This window comes from Orycteropus afer, unplaced genomic scaffold (assembly GCF_000298275.1).
Source record: "Orycteropus afer afer isolate SDZICR_OR568_19922 unplaced genomic scaffold, OryAfe1.0 scaffold00055, whole genome shotgun sequence".
Taxonomy (NCBI): domain Eukaryota; kingdom Metazoa; phylum Chordata; class Mammalia; order Tubulidentata; family Orycteropodidae; genus Orycteropus; species Orycteropus afer.
The window spans coordinates 1,011,802-1,039,697 of NW_006921642.1; the positions used below are offsets into that span (position 1 = coordinate 1,011,802).

General features: G+C 37.7%; 1 protein-coding gene across 1 annotated transcript in view; it reads right to left on the reverse strand.

Annotated features, from left to right (window-relative positions):
- The window catches only part of COL4A2 (collagen type IV alpha 2 chain), a 199,989-nt gene that overhangs the window by 95,383 nt on the left and 76,710 nt on the right, over nt 1-27,896 (reverse strand). Inside the window, exons 5-16 of the mRNA XM_007938924.1 lie at nt 25,634-25,750; nt 23,427-23,498; nt 21,523-21,558; nt 21,351-21,413; nt 19,247-19,282; nt 15,677-15,718; nt 13,074-13,172; nt 10,971-11,006; nt 10,227-10,277; nt 9,054-9,098; nt 1,531-1,584; nt 829-895 (exon numbers count right to left, since the gene is read on the reverse strand). Coding sequence (XP_007937115.1) covers nt 829-895; nt 1,531-1,584; nt 9,054-9,098; nt 10,227-10,277; nt 10,971-11,006; nt 13,074-13,172; nt 15,677-15,718; nt 19,247-19,282; nt 21,351-21,413; nt 21,523-21,558; nt 23,427-23,498; nt 25,634-25,750 — 718 coding nt within the window. The remainder of the gene's footprint in view (nt 1-828; nt 896-1,530; nt 1,585-9,053; nt 9,099-10,226; nt 10,278-10,970; nt 11,007-13,073; nt 13,173-15,676; nt 15,719-19,246; nt 19,283-21,350; nt 21,414-21,522; nt 21,559-23,426; nt 23,499-25,633; nt 25,751-27,896) is intronic.

The window sequence follows — 27,896 nt, forward strand, 5'->3', positions numbered from 1 at the left end:
TGTGGGGCTGGTGCGGGATCGGGCAGTGTTTCGTTCTGCTGTGCATGGGGTCGCTATGAGTCGGAAACAACTCGACGGCACTTAACAACAACAACAACAGATGAACATTCAAAAAGATTCACAGCTCAGAGTTCTACTCACAGAATCAGAATCATATTTCAATACTGTCTCGTTAATTTGGAAGGCTGAGCATAAAATAACAAGATGACTATTAGCTGCAACGCATGCAAAAGCCTTTATTAAGCCTCAGAGGATGAACTGGGACTGTGGGAGGACCTTCCTGGGTAGCAGTTCACATGATGAATCTCTGGGACATAGATGCCTTGAAATGTAAAAGGATATGACTCTTTAAGAGTCATGATATATTTCAATCCTCAGACTGGCAAATGAACAGTTTAAGAATCTTAAAAACTAAGATGAACTAAGAATGAACTAAGAATCTTGGTTCATTTGGAGAAGGAAAGATGGAAGGTGGTTGGGACTGCTGCCATTGAGAGTTGATGTGGTAAAGAATTGGATTTCATGAATGATATTCCAGAAGGCCAACTCGAATCTGCAGAAGTTACCAAGAAGTGAAAGAATTTCCCAGTGGAAGGGGCTCACCTGGGAGAAAGTGAATTCTCTGTCAGGCAGAGGGAAAACGATGACCTCAGTGTACTACTTTTAAACCTTGAGGAAAGTTGTACAAGAGATCGAGATTCTCCTAATGTTAGGTTTTCTAAATCTCTCTCTGTCTTTTTCCCTAGAAAACCCTTCTTGAACGTTCTTGATTCTTTTTCCAAAACTGAGAACAAAATGTGTATGTGATGCTAAGCCATGCATACAAACCTTTTGCTAGGGAAGGATGAGGAGAGTAGGCAGGTGGTCCTGGAAGGCCTCGGTCACCCACTTCTCCCTAGAAGCAGAAAATAGAAGAGCAGAAGAATCGCCTTTTAGAGTTTTTGAAAATATGTGTATTTCTGAAGAATTGAGCTGAATCTGGAGAATCAAGCTAATTTAGTTGAGTAGGTATTCTGACTAAGCAGACCACAGGTTGTACATGGGGAACAATGTCCACTCTACTGTCATGAGTCCCAGGTATTCCAGCCACCTATGAATACTGATGGGAGCTCTGGTAGCATAGTGGCTAAGGCACTTGACTGCTAACCAGAAGGCTGATGGTTCAAACCCACCAGCCACTCCTCGGAAGGAAGGTTGGGCAATCTACTTCCATAGTGGTACTGCCTTGGAAACCCAAGGAGGGGTCGCTATGACTCGGGTCTGACTTGACGGCACATAACAACAACAACAACAACAACAACAACAACATGAATACTGATACAGCAGGTTTCAATCTCTCATTTTGAAATCCTTGTCAGCCACCAGAAATCACCAGGAAACTGTGTTTTCCACGGTTCAGAGTATGACATTGTTGACAAAGGTGTCTGAGCCATCCAGTACAGATGAGCTAGGAGATGATGCAGCTATGCTCTGACATAATACCATCTAAAGAGAAGAAACAAAAACCATCCAAATAAAACATGAGATCACCTTAGGTCCTTTAGGTCCATCAGGGCCTTGGTAACCGTCTGGTCCTCTACTTCCCTGTAAGAAAGATTTTATTTTTCATTTTTATCACTAACATATAATAACCAAAAAAAAAAAAAAAAAGCCACCATGCCATTATTAAATTTAAGAAAATAAATACTAATTCATTAATACCATTTATTACCCAGTCTATGTTCAATCTTCCCTGATTATCTCAAAAATATCCTATATATATGCTTTTCATCATTTATTTAAATGTTCAAGTTCTTGCAACTTGTTTTTACAAGCTGATGAACACTGATAAATTATTTCTCCTACACAACTGTAACCACACATACTCACACAGTATAAATATATAGCTGAAGTAATATTAACACACCCTTTTATCAATTACATAATAAAACAAATTATCAAGTATCCAAATATTAAGTTACACAGCTCAAAAAGCATATGAAAATTAGTCTGCTAAATTCATTACCATAAACTCAATTGTTTTTTTTTTTTTTTGCAAAAGAGGTTGGAAAGAAAAGGGAAAAAAAAATCACACTTCAAACAAAAATAAGTTGCTAAACAGCTTCCAATTGATATGCGGAAAAATGACAAGAATTTCAGAAGTTTTATGATTAAAAGTTATCTTAGTTGTGCTAACAAAGCATCTCTGGTGGCATAGTGTCTAAGGCAGGAGGAGTCACTATGAGTCAGATCTGACTCAACGGCAGTTTGGTTTGGTTTATTGGGAACAAAGCATTTCTACCTTTTAAAAAATATTTACTAAATTAAAGAGCATATTCTATACATTCTGCACAAGACAAAGGAACGTTTTATTAAATATCAAAAATGTCTTTTTAAAGTCATTTTGTTTGAATCCTAACCCAAATAATAGGTCATATATGACGTTTGGTATATCCCTTAAGTCTCTTTTAATTCATAATAGTTTCTACTTTTTAAATATATACATATATATATATATATATATATATATTTTTTTTTTCTCCTGCTGTGATTGAAGTACTAGGTCACTTGTCCTGTAAATATCCCTACATTCTGGATTTTGGTTGATTTCATCCTTGTGGGGTTGTATACTTTGTTTCTCTATTTACCGTATTTCCTCTAAATGATTCTTGAGATCTACAGGCTTCATTAGATTTGGTTCATCTTTTGGCAAGAATTCTTCACGGCAGGTGCTCTGAACTTCCAAGTACATCATGTACAATGAGACATATGTCAGGTTGTCCCACTTTAGTGATTTTATGACTGGTCTGTGGGTTCAGGAGTTGGTAGCCTGACCTATTCCAACAAAATCTTTCCCCAATATGGGTTTTGAAAATATCAGCTGACACCAAATGGAAGTGTTAAAGCCTCCTTATTTATTTATTTTTTCTCTTCATTACTTAAAAAAACAAACAAACAAAAAAACACTCTAGTGCTAATTATTGAAGGCATTTGACTGTTAACCAGAAGGCTGGTGGTTCAAACCCACCAACTACTCCTTGGAAGAAAGCCTGGGCAATCTACTTCCATAGAGATAAAGCCTTGGAAATCCAAGGAGGGGTCGCTATGAGTCACATCCGACTTCACTGCAGTGAGTTTGTTTTTTCTGGTAATTTATTAAAAGAGATATTGCCATATGATACTGTATCTGGATAGACATGTGAAGCTAGATTTCACAATCTAGAAACTTACTCCCTCTTGCTTTGTATGTATGGTAAGGCCACCAGAATTAAAAATGCTAGGCGCCAATGGTATGGAAAAATACACACCATCTGATTATCTTATAGGGTTTTTTGAAATCCTTGATACATGCATGCTTAAAATCTTATGGTTCAGAATAAATTAAAACTGCCATCACTTTGTGTTTTTCATTATGAGCTTGTGATTTAGATTGCAGTGTTCTTTCACACTAGGTGGAGCTGAAGATTCAAAAGTGAAGGCAAATTTTCCTAGACTCTTAAAGCCTTTTATATCTCTGATATTAAAAATGATCTCCTATTTAGAGGCCATTTCATGAGATAAGCTAGGAATCCTTAAAGACTTTGCCAATGACTGGACAGTTGGCAACAAGGCATTTAGTCTGAGCAGTGTTGACAGCCAACATGACACTCCAGCTCAGACAATGCACTGGAATTTGCCAGATCTACACTTCCTTCTGTGCCACCATGCATTGCTCAGTCATGCTGTGACACTACCAATGAACAATAGCAAGCATCCCCAAATACCAAGTGCTCATCACCTCTGCTGAAAAAGCCAAAATAGGACTAACACTTTCGGCATATGTCTGAACGTCTGGGATTAACTGGGTATTATGTCAAATCAATTTGAGAAAGGAGAAAAATGAAATAGCAATCATGATTCCTCTGAGACAATTGGCAGCTGGAATTACAACAGTCTAGAATTCCAACAGGCAGAATAATGATCTGAAAGTTGCCCTGTGAGTTCTCAATGGCAGATACATTGGAAGGGGGTGTGGTAACTGAATATTACGTATAACTGAGTAGTGTTAAGGTAGAAAATCAGTTAGCAGTCTAAATCTGAGAACACTGGTACCTGGAATTCCAATAGTCGGGAACCCCCAAGGTCAAAACAGTAATATAATCAATTCCTTCTGTGTTTCTCAGTGGGAGATATAGCAAAGTGGGTGAAGGAAAGCCAAGGACTAGTCCTGTCAAGAAGGGATTATCCAGGGGTTCTTCCCAAGATGATACTAGTGATGATAACCATTAGAAGGATCCAGCTTGGATGTAGGAGGTTCCCTGAAACCTCACTGGAACAAGGTCTCTCTGCTCCTGCTAAGTGTCACAGATCCTCATCATTTGGAGAAACTGAAGTCAGATAAATTTCTATTTTAGAATGAATAATGACAAAGCACTTTGAAAGTATACATGCCTCACTGTTCTTCAAACTTAACACCACACCACTTCACTGATTTGAATTCAGTGAGTACATATATGACTTATGAGAAATTCTGATTAAAGAATTTCAGAAGTAGTCAATAATTATAGAATTACGACTTTTTTTTTTTTTTTGGTCTTTCAAGGCTTAAAGCAACTCAAACTAGGCTAATGAAGAAACATTAGGTAGAAGTCCTTAGAGACTGGCTATAAAGAACAGATAGGAAGAATTTATGATTAAAGTCTTTTAAATGTATATGTCTAAAAGGTTTAACAATAGTTTATTGTCTTGAGTAGTTTGAACATGCCTCCCTCATCTTTCTGCTATTCATTTGTTTACTTCATTTGCATTTCAATGGTCAAAGGACCATTGTTGTGACTGTGTGCTATTGCCTCAATTCCATTACAAGGATGATATAGTAGAACAGCCCTGTAGGGTTTTGTAGGCTGTAATCTTTAAGGGTCTTTCTGTTGTGGAGCTACTGGTGAGTTAAAATGCCAACCTTTTTGGTTTGCAGCCCAGTGCTTAACCACTGCACTATCAGGGCTCCCTAAGGAAATATTAGTTAGTTTCTATTTTGTTGTTGTTGTTGTTGTTATTTGCCGTCGAGTCGGCCCCGACTCATAGTGACCCCTCCTTGGGTTTCCGAGGCAGTATCACTATGGAAGTAGGATTGCCCAACCTTCCTTCCGAGGAGTGGCTGGTGGGTTTGAACTGCCAGCCTTCTGGTTAGCAGTCAAGTAGCTTAGGCACTATGCTACCAGAGCTCCCAGTTCCTATTTTATACACCTCATATGCCTCAGAGAACCTTTGTCAGGCCTGAAAACAAATGGGATTTAGCATATAAGAATGGAAGTCAATGAGATTTCAATAAAAGACTCCAAGCTGAAACCATTTGTTTCTTCTTCAAACTATTCACAAGTAATAATAAATTGTCATAACCAGCATTCTTGATATTTGCATTGCGTAAGAATGAATACCATCTACTGTGTCGCCATACGTAAATGAGATATTATTTGAGTGCTGAATAGGCCTAATATAGTTCAAATAATTGTGTTGACAAAGGGAAGACTTCATTCCAACAACATTACATACAGAGCTTGCCGTTAAGTGTGTATAAAGAGAACAGGTCTTTATGAATACTATCTTAAATAACTATTGTTATTATGTGATGCCACTGAGTTGATTCTGACTCATAGTGACCCCTGTGTACAACAGAACAAAACTGTGTCCAGTCTTGTTCCACCCTCATAATCGTTGCTATGTTTGAGTACACTGTTGTAGCCACTGTGTCAATCCATCTCACTGAGTCTTCCTCTTTTTCTTGGATCCTCTACTTTACCAAGCATTATATCCTTCTCCAGGGACTGGTGCCTCCTGATAACATGTTCAAAGTATGTGAGATGAAGTCTCACCATCCTCGCTTCTAAGGAGTATCTCACTGTACTTCCTCCAAGACAGATTTGTTCATTCATCTGGCAGTTCATGGTATGTTCAACATTCTTCCCCAAAACCATAATTCAAATGCATCAATTCTTCTTTGGTCTTCCTTATTCCTTGTCCAGCTTTTGCAGGCAAATGAGGTAACTGACAATACCATGGCTTGGGTCAGGTGGACCTTAGCCTTCAAAATGTCATCTTTGTTTTTTTTAACACAATATAGTAACTACTAGCTCAGAAGGAAGATGGGGCAATCTACTTCCATAGTGATACTGCCTCGGAAACCCAAGGAGGAGCTGCTGTGAGTCGGGTCCGACTCAATGGCACATAACAACAACAATAGCTCTGCCAAACTTTTGCTCAGTTACTGAAAATATGCTTCCCCTAGAAAAGGATGTGAAAATAATCTTTAATTTTTCAGGAAACTTAAAATAACCAAATCTATAAAAGACTGGTGGCATAGTGCCTAAGGCATTTGACTGCTAACCAGAAGGCTGGCGGTTCAAACCCACCAGCCACTCCTTGGAAGGAAGGTTGGGCAATCTACTTCCACAGAGATGCTGCCTCGGAAACCGAGGAGGGGTCACTATGAGTCACAATCGACTTGACGGCAGTGAGTTTTTAGAAAAGGTTAGAGTGAACAGAATCTCTATTATAATCAGTAGGAACCAAGTGTAACTGATTGTGTGTGCATATAAAGGCAGGCAAACTTTTTTTCAGAATATATTTTCTTTTTCGTTCCATCCAAGTGAAACACATCATTCGCATTACTATTTACAGTTGCTCCTTGAAGTGGCATTTGGTTTCTGGTTCCATTTTATACTATAAAACCAAAGTTTATGCATACAACTCAACCATCAGTGTGGGTAATAGCAACTTGGCAAGTAAGATAATATAAAAACAGACATGACGGTAGTATAGTTTAGTACTAACAAGTAGGATGGCTGAGTCATTTGTGTATGTCCTGTCTATTTCCTATTTTTATAGTCAAGTAAACTACTTCTCGTTGGCAACTGTGCTGTCCTGCTTAACAGAAATGATCTGTATCTTCTTGTTTTAAGGCAGCTGCAGAAGTTAGCCTTGCATCGTAACATCTAGACCACAACAGTCAAAGGTACCAGATGGTCAGTGCTCACTGAGCATCTTGTTGTCTTTCATTAGCTTCTGAGTTCTAGGTGGCAGTTGTGTTGAACTGCATTTAAAAAAATAATACAATTCCTTTGTGTTAGGTGTCAAAAAAAAAAAAAAAGGAAACTAATAATAATTATGATTTTACTAGTAAATAGTAAGAAATGAAAATATTCAGAGGTGCACTTTAATTATATGCTTTTAAATGCAAATGATTGCTTTAGTCCTTTGTCTTTTTAGGACATTTGCTTATTGTAATATTTAAATTAGAATTTGGCCTTTTTTGCCTTTGGTTGAGATGCAGCACATATACTATCCTTTATTATGCTAACTTTTGGGATATCTCCTCTTAGTAAGGAATGATATGAAAAGCTGGGTGGTACTAGAGCACAGCCTGGTATTAAGGCCCTGGCCCGATACCCATGAAAGGACAGGATTGGGAAGAATAGAATCAGTAAAGGATGCAACAAGTAATCAAGATTGGTGCTACTGTAAGTGGTCAAAACCAGGGCACTGGGTCAATACAGCCTGAGCCAAGAGCCTGTGGAAGTCAGAAATTAAATCTAGGAGGCCAAGTTAATCTACAATCAGGGAACAAACATGGCAGAACTTTCCAGGAGGGGACTGGTGAATGTGCAGTGCTTGCTAACCAAGTCTTTATGATTCTCCAGATATTATGCTACCATCCTGCAATGGAACCATAGGAGGTTTCAAGGGAGCTGTGATTCTGAGGCTGCACTGATTTTTTTTGGGGGTGGTGGTGGTAAATCTTTTGTATGTATGTACTTGCTAGGACTTAATTATGAAAACTCTAGCCCATGGGCACCAAGATGCATGTACCATGATGCTATTGTTTAAAATAGCAAGCAACTAGAAACCAATGAGTTTCTAGTTTCTAGTGTACATAACGACAATCATTAAACAAATATGGTATATCTGTTTAGTGCAATTCTATGCAGATCTCTAAAAGAATGAGGTAGATCTGTTAAGTGCTAAAGGAGAACAATCTTCAAGGAATGGGTTGTGGGGTGGAACCCATGTAGCAGAATAATATGTGTATGTTTATGCTTTTGTTAATTACATGCATATGAAAATATATGTGACTGTTACATGTTAGCACTTAAGTGAAGTGATACCTAAGGAACTATTCACAGTAGTTGATTCTGGGGAGGATGATGAGGGTCTACAATGGGAAGGAGCTAAGCTATGCATTTTATGACTGAATTAGTGATAATAACGAATAGTAAGAATAAATGAATTATTTGAAACCGATTTCTGCATGTCCTCTCTGTTCATCTATGGTGGTATAACCTAGATCCAGATTTTTAATACCTTTCTCACATAACATTTTCTTCTAAAAATAATAGTCAAAAATATGTTTGTAGACACAAGGTAAGAGTAATTAATTGGGTCATTACTGAATATAAACAACTGTCAAAATACATGAAGTCTATATATATATATATATATATATATATATATATAAAATGTATGAGGGGCCCTTGCTCAGCAAGTTGACCACATTCCTATGAGTGACAAACAATGGCACAGAGAAGAAAGTGTGAGATTGGAAGGAACAAAAGGCATGGTTGGTAGGGGCTGAATGATGGGAAGCCTTGAGAGAGAGAGATGGAAGGAGTAAGAAGACTGATTTGCAAAAATGAGAAAAAAAAGTACATAATCTGAATGCAGTATTGTGAATGATCTGGGAGGAAGGATTATTTATACTACTGTAAATGCTGGGCAAGTTTTGAATGCATTTACCTGAAGCAACTATTTTTTTCTGAGATAAAACCAAAACCAAACCCACTGCCATCAAGTCAATTCCCACTCATAGTAACCCCATACGGCAGAGTAGGACTGCTCTGTAGGGTTTCTAAGGCTGTACATCTTCATGGAAGGAGACTATTTCATCTTTCTCCCATGGAGCGGTTGGTGGTTGCTAACCAACCTTTTGGTTAGCAGCCAAAATGCTTTAGCCACTGTGCCACCAGAACTCTTCTTTTTTCGAGATACCACAGCTTTAATAAGATAGTTCAATCAGACTGCACTTTATGCATCAAACTTACTTTCTGTCCAGGTAATCCTTTTTCACCATCGAAGCCAGAAGAACCCTGGAGTGAACAGAGAAAAGAAGCAATAGCAACTCACAATACACAGCAAAATTTTCCAGAGGGCATTATTATGGCACTCGACATTGATTAAAATGTGGACAAACAATTCTTGGGGTCAGATTTGGAAGAATAGTAACAAGCTACCAAATTCATTCATTTTCCATTTTGAAAGGGGAGCTCAAGAATATGCAGCTATGATGAAAAGGTATAAAGGATGCAAAATCCATTATAATAGCAAAGCTACATATACTATGAAAGCTAGCAAAACACCAGGAGACCTCTTTTTATTTTCCAAAGGAGAGAAATAATTTTAGTAATACATTTATACCTCATTTCTAACACTTAAAGAACTATGGAGAAATAAGTTTAAAAAATGGCAAAAATATAAAAAGGCCTGTACTCCAATAATCTAACCAGTTTCTCTCTTCTGGATTTCGGGGACTGTAAAGTATATCTTTTTAGTGGCAGTTACTACTAGATATCCATCATTTTCTCTTCTTCCCGGGCCCATGGCTATGACTGCATTTCCTAACTTCCTCTGCTATTAGGTTTTGCCATGTGACTGAGTCTGGCCCAATGGAACCAGAACAGAAGAGGTATGTTTCATTTCAGGGCAAGACTTCTATGAAGCAGGTGTGCCTTGCTGGCATGCAGAGGCACAAGGCAGCTGCATTATCATAGAAAGAGACCCTCTTCCTCCACCACTAGGGACATTTCTGTGGGACTCAGAGTAATAAGAAATAAGCTTTTGGTGTTCTAGCCTTTGTACATGCTTGGTATTCTTAACTCATGGTGACTCCACACACAGTGCAATCAGTTGTGGATCAGACTGTTGTGAGCCGTATGTTTTTCAAGCATCTTAGCCTGAATCTCCGTTGAAACCTGTTTGGCATGATAGCAACACAGGACCTCCACTGACAGACTGACGGATGATGGTGGCTGCACCTGAGGTGCACTGTTCAGGAATCGAATATGGTTCTCCTTCCTCTTGCATGGAAGGCAGGAATGCTGCTACTGAACCACCACCTGTGTGTCGTGTGTCACGACAGCCTGATCTAGCTGAACTAATACAGGCAGAAACATTTTTGTGGTCTTGGAGATACACAGTTATATTTATATATGGTTTACCCTTATTCCTGGAAAGCCCATGATTCCTTCTTCTCCCTTAAAGGAAATGCCCTAGGAAAGGAAAAAGAGGACATCACATCACATTGCTTCAGATTTTAATTTACTTAATACCCTGGCTGTGACCAGACAACTTCTTGTGATAGCATATCCTAGCACAGTCTAATGGCAGGATGCATAGAGAAACTATAAATGTACTTAGATTATCATTTAGTAAGTGATGATGTAGGTGAACTGGGCACAGGAGTGAGGACAGCACAAATCAACTGTTGTGTTGCCTGTATTTTTACCATAATGAAAAACAAAAGAGAGAGGTACAGTGAGCTAGAGTCCCAGAATAGAAACCAGACCATAAAACCTTCCTAGCCCTCCACACTCTCTCTACTCTCAAATCCTTCCTCTCTTTCTCCCTCTCTCTCCTCTTAAAGAGTTTTAAGTTCATTTGATAAACTTTGAGCACAGATGCCCCACCTGGCTGATGCTCTGGTAACCATTAGAACTCAGAGTCCTGCTCTGGGACCCAACCTGACTACTGATGATAATGATTAGCCAATATTTGTTAAGCAAAAATTATAAAATTGTTTTCTGGGGGGAAAAAAAAGTGTGAAAATAAATAACTGCTGTAGACAAATGGATGAGAAACCGAAAGTCTATGGGTCATTAAGACACAAAATATTCTATCATTCCAATAAAAACACTGAGAATTTAGGAAACATAAGTGATAAGAAATATTGTTAGTTAACTTACTTTTCTTCCTGGTTCCCCCATACTTCCTTTGTCACCCTGTGAAGATAAGAAGATGAATTTCATAATAATAACATTTAAATTCTATCAGAGTTTTATGTCATGAGGTGAGATGTATTTAATAAAACTTTTAACAATCCTTATAAAGTAATTGTAACAAATAACTCCTAAATTTTGCAGCTTCAAAACTCAAAGAAAAAAATGTATCTTTTTGTTCTTCTGGATTTTCATAATATAAATTAAATCATGTATTATTTTTTATACCATTGAAATCCTGTCTACTCTTCAATCTGTTCAGTATGAATTCCACAGTTACAAGCATATATTGACATTCTTATAGTGGGAATACAGGCCCAGGGGAAAAGCCCTAATTATATTATCTTGAATAAAACATTATTAGAAAGGTACTCTAAGGAAAAGAAACACTTGGGACTCATTAAAACCTCAAGCAAAAGTGGCTTTAGAAACCAACATCAGTTCTATACAATTTATTTTTTTCACGTCTCTTGGTATAAAAGGTTGAAAGAAACGTGGTGATCTGTTTGGTCCTTTGTTCCCACTACTCCTAGAACAGCATTCTGGACTCCTACAGCACAAGATTGCCCCCTACAGGCTCAGTCTTGTCTGAGCCCTGGAACCAATCCTCACCTTGGTTGCAGAAAAGGAAATAAATTTGATTGAGGTGATTAGATACCTCAGCATCAATCCAACCTGCTTCTGCCCTGCTCCATCCTCAGGCTCCTGTTCTTAAAGTGCACAGAAGCTCCACCTGGCTGATAGTCTGAGGGTCAGGTAACCACTTGGAGTTGAAGTCCTGCTCCCACTTCCACCTGACTACTTACTAATGGCACTGGTACCATGCCTTACCTGCCTTGGTTGCTCCTATTGCCATTGTCCAGATGTTGGGCATCCTGCCCTAATATTCACCAGGTACACAATTACCTGTCTCTGGACACATTTTACTCTGGCCCTTGGGCCTGACATCAGTTATCTCCCATGCCACTTTTACCAATTGCTTCTGATAACTCAGGTCACAGCTGCCTGGATGGGTTTCCTCTCTAAATGCTGTGGACCTGACCTGCTTGCCTTCACCACACTAAGTGTGACCTTCCCTCTCCCATCCTGACGAGCACTCACACTCCATCTTAATCGATACAGCTGAGGTGGAAATGAAGTCTATTAAAAAGAAAAAAAAAAAAACTGGTTTTTTTTTTTTTTTTTTTTTTTTTTTTTTTTTTAGTTCCTATCTATTGAATGTGCTGGGCACTATCTTGAGTGTTTTACACATATTGTCTCCTGTAATCTGCTCAACAGCTCTATGAGGTCAATACTGACATAAAGCAAAATGAGTCTTAGAACAATTAAGTGACCTGCCTAAGGACACAGAATACGTTGGTAGAGCTGGGATTCCAGCCCAGGTCTGCCTGTCCAAGCTGATATTCTGAATCCCAACCTCCACGGCTGCTGCTTGACTGAATATGAATTGCTTCAAAGAAAATCTCCTTACTTTCGCTTGACAGTTGTACATATTACAAAAGGCTGGAATTCAGGATGTTTATTTTTGTTTTACACTCCAAGAGTACATTTTTTAACTCAATATAAGAGTAACAGAAATTATAGAAAGAGTTAGAAAACTGACTTTGATGGAAAAAAAAATGTGCTGGGAAAAAAGAAACAAGTTGCTTCTTGTCAGCAAAGAAAGGAAGTAGATTTTATTTTGCCTAAGACATTTCACTCAAAATTTTCCATGATTCTCGCTTTGAGTAATACTGTGATCCTTAATTTATATTTCAATTGGAGAAACATATTTAAAAATTGATTTGAGATTATTTTAGTTCTACTGTTGTTTTAAACGCCTAACAATTGTTTAAGATGACAGACTGAAGAAACTATTTGATTGTAAGTCTAATGAATGTCTGGAATCATCAAGAACATCCCTGAGGGCCCAGTGTGCATATTTGCCAAGTTTGTGGCTAGGCTCTCTAATGGAATGCCTTTCCCGCTTGCAATGTGACTTTTGAATGAAACTGAAGAAAGTTACCTTTTTTCTTCTTTTTTTTTTTGGTTCAGCTGGGAATATAGTCAATTTTTCTGACACCCCTTTACCTTATACTGTTCTGGATGAATCACGTCTTTCCCAGGTCCGGTGCTGGCACAATCATTGTCTGATGGAATTCCATTGGGTCCTGGCAGTCCTATGTCACCCTATGCATTGTTTAGCAAAAGCATTCATCTTTAAATTGAAAAGGAACTATAAAGTTTGAACAAAAGCATTATCCCACCACAATACTGTTATTTTTATTTCTGCATATTATATATCACACATATACTTATTTTGTAGAGTAATAATCATCAGAATTATTTGAATCCTACTCGTATTAGTCTTTAGAATGAATGCGTAAGAGAACATTATTTCTCTGCTATAGAACTTGTAGGTTGTTTGCAATTTTGGGCTGTATTTGCTTCTGAGGAAATATCTACTTACAATGGGTCAGAAGGCTAAGTGTCTTTGTTGTTGTTGTTATGTGCCGTCAAGTCGAATCCGACTCATAGTGACCCCTCTTTGGGTTTCCGAGGCAGTATCACTAAGGAAGTAGATTACCCAACCTTCCTTCCGAGGAGTGGCTGGTGGGTTTGAACCATCAGCTTCCTGGTTAGCAGTCAAGTGCCTTTTATGTACCTTGATATGTACTACTCTACTGATTTCCAATGTTGGTACCAAGGTACACTGCATAAGAAATAAAGGACTACCCCAGTCCTGGTGAGTCCAGGTGAGGACAACCTCACCTGTTAAGAGTGTTTCATATAATAAAAAGCAGCTTCTTTAATAATATTTTAAGAGTGCTTTAATATGCATTTTTATCATTAGTAAGAAATACTTGTCTGTTTCATCATTTCTTATATGAATGGTTTGCTCTTCTCCCATTTATCTATTGGGGTCTTGATGATTTTATTAATAATTTGAATAAAGTCTTTGTAGATTAGACACTTTCCACAGTACCTAGTGTGACTACTCATCCCTCTTCCCAATAATTTCTTCCAAGGTTTTTCTTCTTTTCATTCTATGTTGTTGTATTTCATTTTATGGAAGTTTACATTTTTTTAATATTTGAACATTTCAATTTTTCTATTTTGTGATTTCTTCTGTGGTATTTAGAACAAAATATTTCCTCTTCACACCTGAATGGTACTTGCTTCCATTTTAGCAGCTTTTATTTAGGTGTGCTAGTCAATAAAAAACAAAATAAAAATGTTCAAATAATGAGGTCAAAGGAACAAGTGTATTTTATTGGGAGTAAATGGATTGCTTGGTGAATGAAATGGGATTTTATGTTGGTGAGGGTATTTTCTATTTATTTATTTTTAATAGCTATGATATACTCTATGCTGGGGACCATAGTGAGTCTTTTACACATTCTCTCATGCAGTCCTTTCAATAGCCATGAGGTCTTTGAATCTTAGGGCTGTGAAGACTTATAAAGTTCACATAATCTTTTTTCCTGCCTTTGAGCCTGACAGACATGGCTATATTAATTATTCCTGAGATGGCTCTAAGTTTATCTTTGATCCTTATTTCAGTCTCTTTCAATCACTTATGAGTTCCACATGATTAGAAGGCATCCTCGATTCTTTATTCTTTATGTGCTACAGATTGGCTGGAGCTGTGTCTCAGAGACTTAGTGAAGGTAATCCTAGGGGCAATCACTAAAGCTTGTACCACTGCTGCCCCCACTCTGCCCATCACCACCAGCCTCGTGGACAGTGTGTGTGTGTGTGTGTGTGTGTGTGTGTGTGGTGAGTCACTGGACCAGCCTCATCTTGGAGTGCCTGCCCTCCCCTGCCTGCCTCACTCCCACCCCATTGTTATATCTCTGTTGTGTCTCTTTGTTAGAGCTCTATTGTGAACCTAGATGATTTATTTTTTTGTAAAAAAATTTTATTGTGGTAAAATATATTATCACAAAAAATTGGCATTTTAAACATTTTTTGAGTATATAATTTCAGTGACATTAATTACATTCACCATGTTGTGCAAATATCTTTGCTACCTCTTTCCAAGTTTTTCGTCACCCAAACGGAAGCTCAGTACCTCTTTAGCAACAACTCTCCATTTTTTCTCACCTGTAAACTTATTTTCTAATTGTTAAACATGGTAGACCTCACCTTTCACTTATTAGGTTACCTTTGAACCATCAATAAACTTTTGTCTCTATTCACTTGCCTATTCTAAATACTTCATAGAAGTGGAATCATACCATATCTGTATTTTGTACCTGGCTTATTTGACTTAGCCTAATGTTTTCATGGTTTATCCATACTGTAGCATATATCAGAATTTCATTTCTTTTCCTGGCTACATTGCATGTAATAACTTTTGCATTGCATTGTAATATTGCACTAAATGTATGTGCAACATTTTGTTTATTGATTCATCTTGTAATGGACACATCAGTTGTTTCCACCTTTTGGCTATTGTGAATAGTGCTGCAATGAATGTGGGTGTACAAGTACCTGGTTCATTTTCATTGTCTTATTGACCCATAATGATCAGTGGAGCATGGATTATAACTTGGCACTTTACAATGATTTTGTTTGTATGTAAATTTCTGTTTGCATATTTCCTTGAGGTAACAATATAAAATTTAGTAATTATTTTCTAATTGTTAAACACTGCATTCCTCAGCTTTAATCTATTAAGTTGACTTTACCTTTTCACCCTTTTCTCCATAAAAACCAAGTCCTCTGTTGCCCTGAAAAGATAAATAGATTTTGTAAGTATTTTTTTTTCTCTTTTTTTTTCCAGTTTCAAAAATGTATTATAAAACATTTCAAACAGAAGCAAAGACTTGTACATTTTCAAAAGTCCATACTAAAAACAAAACAAAACACCAAATATAAAACAAACCTACTGCCGTTGAGTTGATTCCAATTCCCAGAGACCCTATAAGGCATATCAGAACTTCCCCACAGGGTTTTCAAGGCTATAAATCCTTATGGAAGCACACTGCCACATTTTTCTCACAGAGAACAACTGGTCAGTTCAAATCACCCACCTTCTGTTTAGCAGCCAAGTGCTTAACCACAGTGCCACCGGGTCACAGGGAAATGAATTTTTTTTCAGAAGAAGAAACCCAAGACCTATCTATCTGCAACATTACTGGACCACTATTCTTGCATAATATTCTGGTTTCACCTCCTAGAAACCAGTTGCCAAAAAATGTTATTATTTTTATCTGCTATTTCTGTATGTAAACTATATAGTGAAAGTTTGAGCCTGATATAACATAATATGGACAGGCACAAACTGAGATTATGTATCACCTGCAGAAAGTGACACTCAGTATATTCTCAGCATCTGCTAAGATTATACCTATACGACTAAAAGTAGGGGGTTCAGAGAAATGGCTATTTCTTTTTAATGGAGTCCTTGGGGTGCAAACAGTTAACATGCTTGGCTGCTAATGAAAAGGCTGGAGGTTCAATTCCATGCACAGATGCTTTGGAAGAAAGGCTTAGAGATCGACTTCTCAAGAGTCAGCCATTGAAAACCTTACAGAGCACAGTTTTACCCCGACACGTGAGTCATCATGAATTGGAATTGACTTGACAACAACTATTTTTTTATTCTTTTAGTGAAGAATCCTCACTTTGATGCACTTTTAAGAAGTCAAGTAGTTTATACTGTAAGCAAAACTGCAAAGACAGTGAGAAAATAGCAGTTATACTGTTACTCCTGGGGATATTTTACAGTCTGCTTTTGAAATATATTTCACTCTTCAGAGAACTTACTCCACTGTTATTTCATTGAGCACTTCTAAGTCCAGAGTCTGTGCTAAATGCTTCAGTCTTTTTTAATAACCTGTACCAAACTCGGAGCTTCATCTATCTCACACATGGTAAAATTCTGAAAAGTCAAGTCATCTGACCAATGTCTCACAGCTAGTTGGTAGAGTGTGGTTCTGAGCTCAGATATTTCTAACTCTTAATTATTAGTCTATTGTCTTTACATGCTGTAACCTAAGAGGTTCTGGCTCCTGGAGACTTAGAAAGACTTAGAAAGCTGCCCATTTTTATTCCCTGGAAACCATATTTGAAGATCATTATTCATCTTCTCTTTTTCTGTTTCAGCCTTTTCTCATTTTGGTATAATAATCTTAATTTCACATAAAAATTTTTCATCCTTTTGATGTTTTCAGGGTAGGGGTCATTCTGTGGGTTTTATCCAACTATCTCATACTCCGTTTAGCTTAAGAAGCAAAGCTTCAGCCTGGTTGCTTAGCAAATATAGTAGTTTTCTAAATGGAATTGCTACAAATAGGTAAATTGACTTAACTCTGATGTATAAACTAGGTACATATGAAATGCTATACTCCAAATGCACAGTATAGCAACAGTACTCTTTTCTTTTACTCTCAAACAACTTTGCTTCTTCTCCAGGGTTTCCATATTCCCACAGTGACAAAAAATCATACAGGGACTCAGCTGATCTTTCTTTCTATGGTACACCGCCTGCCCCCCTACCCCTGCAAATGCCCAGATAGTCTCTGGAAATGAAAACAAAGCCTTTAATTAATTTTTACTTTTCCCTTCTTTCCCACCTGGCTGGGAGCTGAAATCAAAGCACAGAAAATAAGCCAGGCTAGAGGAGAATGCAATTTGTTTTACTCCCCTGCGGTCATTTTCTGCCTCTTGAGCTGGTTGTCAAAGTCCCCAGGAAATGACTTGGTCAGGAGGTGAGGAGGGCTGTTTGTATATGCAGTGGCAAGTGGAGATCTGAGGCTCTCGCCTGAGCTTGGAGCTTGGCTGCTGCTTCCTTGGCCCCGGCTGCCCTGTCCTGCATCCGCTTCTCTTGGCTCTTGTCCTTTCCCATCCTGCTCAAGGCTGCTGGACAGTGGGGAGTCAAGCAGGGAGGCAGCAGTCTTAATAAGCTCTAGTTCAGGCCGGAAGCCATGTCAGAAGTGATGGGAGTTTGGGGGCAACGGGTGGCCGCAGTGGTTACCAGGTCATAGAAAAAAGTTTTCGCACAGAGCAGGCATTTTATTATTTCCTTCTTTCAGGAGTGAGTTCAGTTCCAGGCCTGAAGGGTGACTAGGGGCCATAGTCTCAGGGCTTTGTATTAGTCTCGATCAGACCAGTAAGTCTGACCTATTTTATGATTTAAGAGCAGACATTTTAAATGCACTGGTTTGGAAACATCTTCCATTTGGATGCCCAGTAAGGGAATGGTTCTTGAAAGTTTAGTAACAGTAGCCCAGTATTTCTGACTCATGTCGAGTTTTGATTGAATACTTCCCTAGGCAACTTCATTTTGCTTGCTTTGGACATTCATGCAACTTTCCCAGGTCATAACGAACCTTAGTTCTGTTCTCCAGGTTCTTAACAGCCAACTACCTTGTTGTGCTCCAACGAACATAATAATCTTTCTTTGATGAAAATAAAGTAGCTTAGGGCTTTAGCTTGACTAAAATATCATTGCATATGCCCCTAGAGGCTGACATTAGATTGCTATAGAACCTAATTATATCCAGGTAAGTAGAAGTTCATTGGCCTCTCTATAACGATATAGCTGCTATTTTTCCATTCTCATAATTTAACATATATGGGTAAATATTGTTGTTGTGTGCCCTCGAGTTGATTCTGACTCACAGCCACACTATAGGACAGAAGACAGCAGCCTCATAGGGCTTCTGAGGCTGTAATCTTTATAGGAGCAGATTGCCAGGGTGTTTCTCCTGTGGAGCAGCCAGTGGGTCCAAAATACTGACCTTTCAGTTAGCGGTTAGTGAGTCGGACGCGACTCATAGCGACCCCTCCTTGGGTTTCCGAGACGATATCTCTACCGAAGTAGATCGCCCAACCTTCCTTCTGAGTAGTGGCTGGCGGGTTAAACTGCCAGCCTTCTGGTTAGCAGTCAAGTGCCTCAGGTACTTGACTCCTGGATAAATATTAGCAGTGCCCCAATTGTTCTAATCTACATTTTTAAATAAATACATCAGTTTGATTTTTTATATAACAGGAATGTTACAAGTGATTTGTACGCAACAAATCTTTCAACACATTGAACACTTACGTGGTAGGTGCTCTAGGTATCCAATTGAATTTATACTTGTAATTTAACATTAAGTTGGAAAAATCTACAAGATAGTTCTTAGCTTAAAATTAATAATAAATATTTGTCAAACAATTAGTTCTACAGTAACACACACACACACACACATACATCACACAAATACATAAATCCCTCTTCCCTTTTGCTCGTCCTTCCAAAATCAACTTACTGGCTGTCCTTTTGGTCCAGGGGGTCCGGGTGGTCCCTGCACAAATACAAAGAAATTTGTAAATTGTTTTCTTTAGCCAAGGACCCAGATAACATCTGCTAGAAAAGTCTGGGAAAGCCTTTTACTGTATATTTAAAACATCATGTAGTGCTCATGGAGGTTTAGAACTCATTTGTTTCTGTAGGGATGAAAAGCTGTATGGTAGGAAGGACTGAGATCACAGTTCTCAGAATTTGCTGGCCGTCTATATACAGCTGTTTCTGGTTTGCTTTTTTGTGTTTAGGCTTTTGACTTCACTCATGTCCTCTTTGTGTTTGTTCTGATCTCTGCATAGGTCCCAGGCCCTGTGACTGCAGAGGCTGTTTCTCCTGTCTTCCTCTGGGATTCCCCACAGGACATTGTCTAGCACTTTTTGGTAGCAGTTCAACAAATGCTCACTGACAGAATTAATCCTAGAGGCCAGTACTGCAAGGGTGAGAGTCATCAGCACATTTCTGCAAAGCATTCAGTGCCAACACCATGCTTAGGATAAAAGTATTTGAAATGCATTAGAAGAGAAAATAGTTTTTAAGTAGAAAAAAAGAAGATGCAAAGAAGTGGACAGGCTGGGGAATGTGGGCTATTTTAATGAAGAACTTGAGGTTTGCAGCTCAGTTCAAGGGTACAATCTTTTAGAGTTCTGTGTGTTTAAAGCATAACAAAAGCAGGCAACATATGTATGTAACAAAGCCTAGGTGAGGAAAAATTTTGCATGATATGATCCTTATTTCAGTCCACTTAGCCAACCTTTCATAGCTAGAAAGATACCTACAAAAATAACTTTCATGGCATCAGGGGAAACTTATTTTTTAAAAAAAAAACAACCCACAGAACTTTACTATTATTATAGTCTGAAGGAAATTTATGAGTATCCCCACCCTAATTATAGGCATATCTCAGAGATACTATGGGTTTCTTCCAGACCACCACAATAAAGTGACTATCACAATAAAGTGAGTCACACGAATATTTTGGTTTCTCATGGCATACAAAAGTTATGTTCATACTATACTGCAGTCTTTTAAATGAGCAATAGCATTATGAAAAAGTTTGAAGTGAGCACACACTGTTGGAAAGATGGTGCCCAACAGACTTGACTGATGCAGGACTGTCACAAACCTTCTATTTGTAAAAACGCACTATGTGCGAAGCACAACAAAGCAAAGTACGATAAATACTAGTACAGATATGCCTGTACCAGTATGGCTGAATTCTCCCTGAACACGTATATCTTCACTGTTTCTGAGTATCTGTCAATATCAAGCATCATTTGATAACTTTTCTCAATCTTGAACAATGGTTTTCTGTGATGAAGTCTTTCTCTTATTTAGCTGAAATCTTTCCCTGTGTAACTTAACACCGATTTCTCTTACTACTAGAATATTTGGGGAATAAGAGCGTCAGAAAACTCCTCACAGTATCCAGTTCATCTTTTAGGTCATGTGTACAGTCTTGCAAGTGGTGTGAGGGCCACACAGGCATCAGTAATTCTCCCTTCTTCTCTTCTTTCCTCCTTGCAGCTACTCCTCCTTTATTCAAGTATTATGTCCTGTCATACCTCACTCTTTCACTTGGTCTGCAGGGGAGGGAAAAATGCAGACCAACACTCAGGTGGGATACGAGGGACTCTTCAGGAATTGATGTCCAATGTCTCACTTTTTATAACTGCTACTGCCTAGGTATGATACAAAACAGCTTATTTTCTCCTTATCAACATGTTGGGTTTGGTGGGATTTGCCCAGGAATGACAAGCCCTCATCAAGTGGATAAGAGTGGGGCAGGAGGTCTTGTACATGACTGGAAGGGCATTCAGCTAGTACCAAGTCAAAATTTGAGATGGTTGGCCCTGATCTGGTGGCCATAAATTCTGACTCCTTATTCTTCAATATTAATAACAGTAAAATGCATGCAAAGAATGAAGCATTTGCCTTGATATTTTCTATACTGACTACAAGTAGCATAGCTTCATTGTAAAACTTTTGCCTCCATCTTAACATGAAGAAGTTGCATCTGTATGAGTGACCTAATAAGGGTCCACTTGAGCCTGCTGCATCCAATTACTTACTGGTCTCCCTGGAGCACCAACTGGACCCATTGGTCCCACATAGCCAGGGCGGCCTGGAGGCCCCTGTAGACATACAACAAGAGATTGTTATTAGGAGAGGCAAAGTGGTATTTGGGGTCTTGTAGTTCTTAAGGTTTTGCTTAGGATACTCTTTAATAAAAATGAAACTTACCTGGAGACCAACCAACCCGGGCTCTCCTGGTTCACCCTAATTGAAGAAGAAATAATTTTAAGAGTTACAGTTTAAAGCAGATTTAGATTTAGTTACATTTTACTGCTACATTAGCTATAAGCACATAAATTATATCAACCTTGTCTCTTTCACTCTGTTTTTTTTAATTCCCACATGTTGACTATTTGCTACACAAGAGAGGTTTCTGTAACACTTTTATAGTTTATGGATTTTGAATGTGTATAAATGTACATACACATACTTTTAATGTACCTATTAAGATAGATTAGTGACTAAGGCATGTTTTTAACATATGCATTAAAAATATGGTAGAATTTTAAACATATATACATTTAAAAAAGAATAATCCATGTGAGTTTCTTAATGATCATTAACTTCAAATTTTAATTTTAGAAAACAATAAAAACTAGAAAATTGAAGCAAGGGTATTAGGGTCTAAATGATATTGAGTAGCAAAAGTGGCACTCTGAAAAATACTTTGAAATTTAGGGAGATAAAACATTCAGTATAGGAAGAGCTGGTCTATATGAGATTCACTGTACATCTAGACTTCCTTCCACATGTATAAATGTGACCTACAAATCAAAGGTACTAAGCATAACCACAGTAGAAGTGGAAGATGCACAATCAGAAATATGAACTAGAAAATATTTTAGAAGGATCAAGGCAATTTATAACTACTAAATAATATCCTTTGAAGATGCTTAATTTGGAAGTACTCAAACTTAAACCTTGGTCAATAAGATATTGCTTAAATTCTTGAGAGAATCCTTATTTAAATAAAGATAACATATATTTCTTAAATGCATTAAAATATAAGCTTCTATAAAATTACTGTGTAGCAAACATGTCCTCAAGAAATAAGCACACTTTTTCTATTGACCACCATTTTCGCTGCATTGGCCAATGAGCTCCTCCTTGCCCCCAGTGGAGATCCAAATAGATGACAGACATGTAGATCATAGAGCTGCAGAGCTGAATGGAATTTGACAAATCATCTGATCAATGTCTACATTTTTATAGGCGAGGAAACTGAGTCCACAGTGGTGAAAAGGATTTTAGCAAGCCAATCCAGCAAGGCTGTGGCTGAGATGGGATTAGAGAAACTGTGTCTCTCATCATTTAATCTGACCTTTTTAATTCAGTACAATCTCTTAAGACAAAAAATTTCCCTAAATGCCATATTTATCACCATCTTAGTTCCAAACCAGAGCTCCGTTAAATTATTAAAGTATATTTAAATAATGAGTGCCATTATAAGTCACTGCAAGAAATTTAACTATTAATAGAAATTTGACAGTGTTGTTTTAGTCTTTGAATCTGGCTATTTTAATTAATCTTAATTAACTGACATATCAACAAGAAGGGTTAGCAGAAATTAGTGAGGCAGTTTAGAACAAGTCATTGATTAGTATATATTGTGTAGGACATTTCAGTCATTAAGTTTTAAATTCTACTATTAAATGATTTGTTTTCTCCTCTTCCATCCTACCTAGGAAACACTGAGTGGAAAGGCAAAACATATTCATTTGTGAGGGACAGCTTTGCACTTTTCTCAGAAGTAAAGGTTGTGGAGATGAGAAGGGACAAGCAGGAAGAAGATGAGATGGAGTTTTCTTATCTCCTTCTAAGTCAGGACTTTGTGACTTTAGTGATCTCAGTATTTTTCTTGGAGTATTATGAATATGGGAAAGATGCACACTCACAATCAAGTATAAGATTAAAAATATTCTTGATAGATATAAAATAATTTTAAAATTAATTATTCTACCATTCTGTAGTAGTGTAGTCTTCCATTGCTTTCATTCTTGCAACTTGGTATTCACTTAATAGTTAACTTTATTAGTCTAAAAGTTTACACTTCCTATCTCTAGCAAACTTACCCTGTATTTGTCCCGCTCTTCTTTGGGTAATGCGTAAGGTTCACCTTTCTGTCCTTTGGGTCCTTGAGGTCCCTAGAAAAGCAACATAATAAAATAAAGCAAAACAAAACAAAAAACACACAAAACACAAAAGGTTCATTAATCTTTAATGCAGCTATAATAATCTGCATGATTGAATATTGAGTTTTATAGACTATGTCTATTTGTTTTTATGGCTTATTTAGATTATTCTGAACACCAATTACTATATTCAACCACAAGGATGAGGCTTTAAACTTCGTATTTACCAACAGTATCTTTTAATCAAAGTTAAAAATAGAAATTCTTTATGGGATTTAAATTACTTTTATGAACACAAATGAGCCCTCAGTAAATTCATCCTCTAGTCTACCAATATGTTATTTTTCTTGTAATATTTTATGTGCTTTCTTTGGCATACTGGTCCTAACAAATAAGAAATGCGTATATTATTAAACACTTTTTGTGGAAGAGATTCTGGGTTATTCTTTAAAATCTGAATTGTGTGAAGCTTATACTATATGTGTGGATATATATATGTATACACGTAAATATCTTTTATGTGTTTGTATATATAAAGTTACAGGTGTATTTATTGATAGTAACATTATGGTATTGGAACAGAAAATGATGCTGTTTATTGGAAAAGTAAACCACATAAAAAAGAAAGAGATAAAAGGGGAACTGGAAAGGTGAGAGAAAGTAGGATAAAACACCATTTGCTTTCGGATGGCAGTGGGGTGAAGGAGTCCTTTCCCCCACATGAAAATGTGTGTTATTTTTAAAAAATAAGATATCTCACCAAATAAAATTTTAGTATAACACATGAATTTGCAAGATTTTGGTGGTGAGAGGGTAACAATACACTACGGAAAAAAATCCCAGGACTCTTTGCTAAGATTCTAAAAAATAAATGAGGCCACAGATAAGATTATTATATGAAGGTTCTTTCACTGAAAAAAATGAAATAAACTCACAGATTGTTTATGCTGAAGAATATAACTGACCTTTTGTGTCACAAAGATTTTTTAATTTAATAAAGATAATGACTAATATAGAATTTTGTTAAGGCTTAAACTTTTTAATCTTAGTTTTACTATTATAGTAGTATTCACTGTTCACTGAAGAAGAATATGGGAGAAGGTGAAGTGACATTTTGGAGAAAGTACGAGGTGAATAAAGAATCCTGGTGGTGCAATAGTTAAGCCCTTGGCTGCTAACTGAAAGGTCAGTATTTTGGACCCACTGGCTGCTTCATGGGAGAAAAGACCTGGTGACCTGTTTCCATAAAGATTATTGCCTCGGAAGCCCTATGGGCAGTTCTACTCTGTCCTATAGGATTGCTGTGAGTCTGAATCGACTTGAGAGCTTACAACAATGTAGAGTGAATAATATAAACACAAACCAGTTATTTTCCATCTAATATTTAAAGAATGGATATATAAAATTAAGTTATTTGAATCTAGGAAAATCATGCCTTGATATTTGCAGGAAAACATTAGCAGAGAGCTACCGTCTGTCCCAACCACTAACTAATGAGAAGGGAAGTTGCCTCCCCCCGCTACACACACACATTATAAAAGGTATGGGCTGGTTGCCCCCACTCTTGAGTACACAAAAGGCAATGTGCTCATCTTAGAAAGTTTCTATAAGACAATCTTTTACAAAGAGTCCTCTGTTCTATGATAGACAGTCTTCTGGGCTAAACTGAAGCCATCAATCCCATCAGCCCTGGGAAACAGAGCTCAGGATTTGGTATCTTTTACACATTTCCACTGACAAGTATCCAGCAATTCAAGGTTCTAGTACTAATTGGGGGGGGAGGGGGCAGTAGTGGTTCAGTGACAGAATTCTTGCCTCCCATGTAGGAGTCCTGGGATCAATTCTTGGCCAATGCACCTCAAATGCAGCTACCGTCTTTCTGTCAGTGTGAGCTTGTTATGATGCTGAGTAAGTTTCAGCAGAGCTTCCAGACTAAGATGGATCAGGAAGAAAGGCTCAGTGACCTACTGCTGAAAATTGGTCAGTGAAAGTCTATGATCTGACTCATCCACAACCCATCATGGGAATGGCGTAGGTCTGGGCAGCATTTTGTTCCAATGTGCATGGGATCACCATGATTTGGGGGTGGACTTGATGGCAGCTAACAACAGAACTTACTAACCCACACATGCTATGGTAATACTCACAGGGAATCCTGGACTTCCTACAGAGCCTGGGGGACCTGGTTGACCTGCATCTCCCGTCGTTCCATTGCAGCCATCATAACCAGGTCTTCCTCTGGGTCCACCTTGCCCTGGATGTCCCTGGGAAAGAGAAAAGTAAGTTAATCTTTAAGCACCCCCCACCTCCTTTTTTAGTTTTCATATAACTATATTAAAGCGTTGTTTTAAATATTCTCATAAGAAATGTCCATGGCATGAATCCAAGAGAAAAGATAACTCAGAATGGATGAATGAATGAATGAATGATTACATAAACAAAGACACAAAGGTGTATTTTAAGCAGGGGACAGGCTTTGCTAAGAAGTAAATGTCATACGGGTTTTTCCTGCCTTGCATCATTACCAAAATGGAAGGACTGTCTTTTAGCAAGGACTGGTAAGGGAAGATATGAAAAGTTCTAGAAGCTGCTAGTTTTTCTCAGGGATAACAAAACTGTCTTTATCAGTTATGTATAAATGAATTCTAGATGGTTAGTTTCAGAGACCCACATCCTAAATGAGTAAGATATTCACACCTACAACGTGATTTCAGCAATGGTTTAGGTATATTTAGAACTGATAACCTCTCATTTATTTTCTTTGGGAACATGAATTTTTAGGTATTTAAGATGAACACAAAGCATGCCAGGTATTCTGAGAAATATGGGGCAGAGGAGGCAGCATGATGAAATTTCTTCTGAATAAGTAGAGAGGGTCAGGTTAAATTGATACACAACTCAACTCAATTAATCTGATCCAGGGAGACATGGAGGGTTAAAAATTTGTAATCTGGATACTACTTGCCTATAGTCTATGTTGCTATTTCTTTAAATAATAGATGTTTATATATATATTTATTATCGTGAGACTTCTTTTAAATTTTGCTTTTCTTAAAATAAACCAAACACATATTCCAAGTGTCTTTTGAGGCCATTAGGTTGTGCAATCTACTTCCATAGTTATACTGCTTCAAAAACCCAAGGAGGGATCGCTATGAGTTGGATCCAACTCGATGGCAGTGAGTTTGGTTTGGGTTTGGTGTTTAGGATGTTTTTAATTTTTACTTGGAGAACTGTGCCAATTTTCAACATAAATAAAGCCCTACCTGAAGTTCCCTGTAACCTGAATGATACTGAGAAATAATATGAAAAAGTAGAGTTTTTCTCTTACTTGAGCATCACTCTGCTTTGAATAGGAGCTCAGGTGGCATAGTGCCTAAGTTATTTGACTGTTAACCAGAAGGCTGGTGGTTTCCACCAGCCACCCCTTAGAAGGAAGATTGGGCAATCTACTTCTGTAGAGATACCGCCTTGGAAACCGCAGGAGGGGTGGCTATGGGTTGAAATTGACTTAACGGCAATGAGGTTTTTTTTTTTTTTTTTTTTATTTTCCTGCTCTGAATATTCCAAGTCATTGATTTTGAGCTGTGACTTCAGACAAGAGACCAGACAGACTTTCCAGGAAACCTTTCTGGTGAATCAGAGAAATCCTGATGGCTCCAACACATTGGTGAGCAATCCCTCAAGCTATTATATTGAGCTAGCTGTCTGATATCCTTTGAAGTAAAGACATATGAGGTCTGTCAAAGTTTGATCTTTTAAATTCAGGCTGAGAAAACAAGCTGTCTAGCATTCTGCTCCAGATCTTTAGTATGCAGGGATGTGTTTGCTAAAAATGTGCTTCCGACCTTTTAGCTCTTGTCCTGGTTTATCAGTCTGCTGTTAGCCTTTCCTACTCACTTAGAATTGAGCTAAGCATTTGGAATTGCATGTCAATCTGCTCTTAGTTTGAAACTGTGCTTCAAAGAAAATTTTTTGTCACATTGAGCAATAATATTGAGCAAGTGCATCTCCTATTGCTCCATATTTCATTAGGTACTTTATGATACAACGCCAAGTTTTTACTGGGCATCACTTTTTATGTATGACTTCTAAATAAAATTATCCAGGTCTCTCAAACTCTACCTTCTTTAACTGATTAGCCATTGTGGTAACACTGAAGTTAACTTAATTTGCATCACCAGAGCTCTGAGATTAAGTGGCACCAAGCTTCTTTAGTAATCAAGATTCTTCAGAAAATCATCAATCATCTGCTCACATAACCATTCCCTCATATGACAATAAATTCCTCCCTGATTTCTGCAATTGGCTTTTGATGTCAAGTGAGTATGGAAGTTGAAAAATGAATTAAACTATGATATACATTAATTGCAACTTCTTTTCTTGAATGTCACCACATTTAAATTCAGA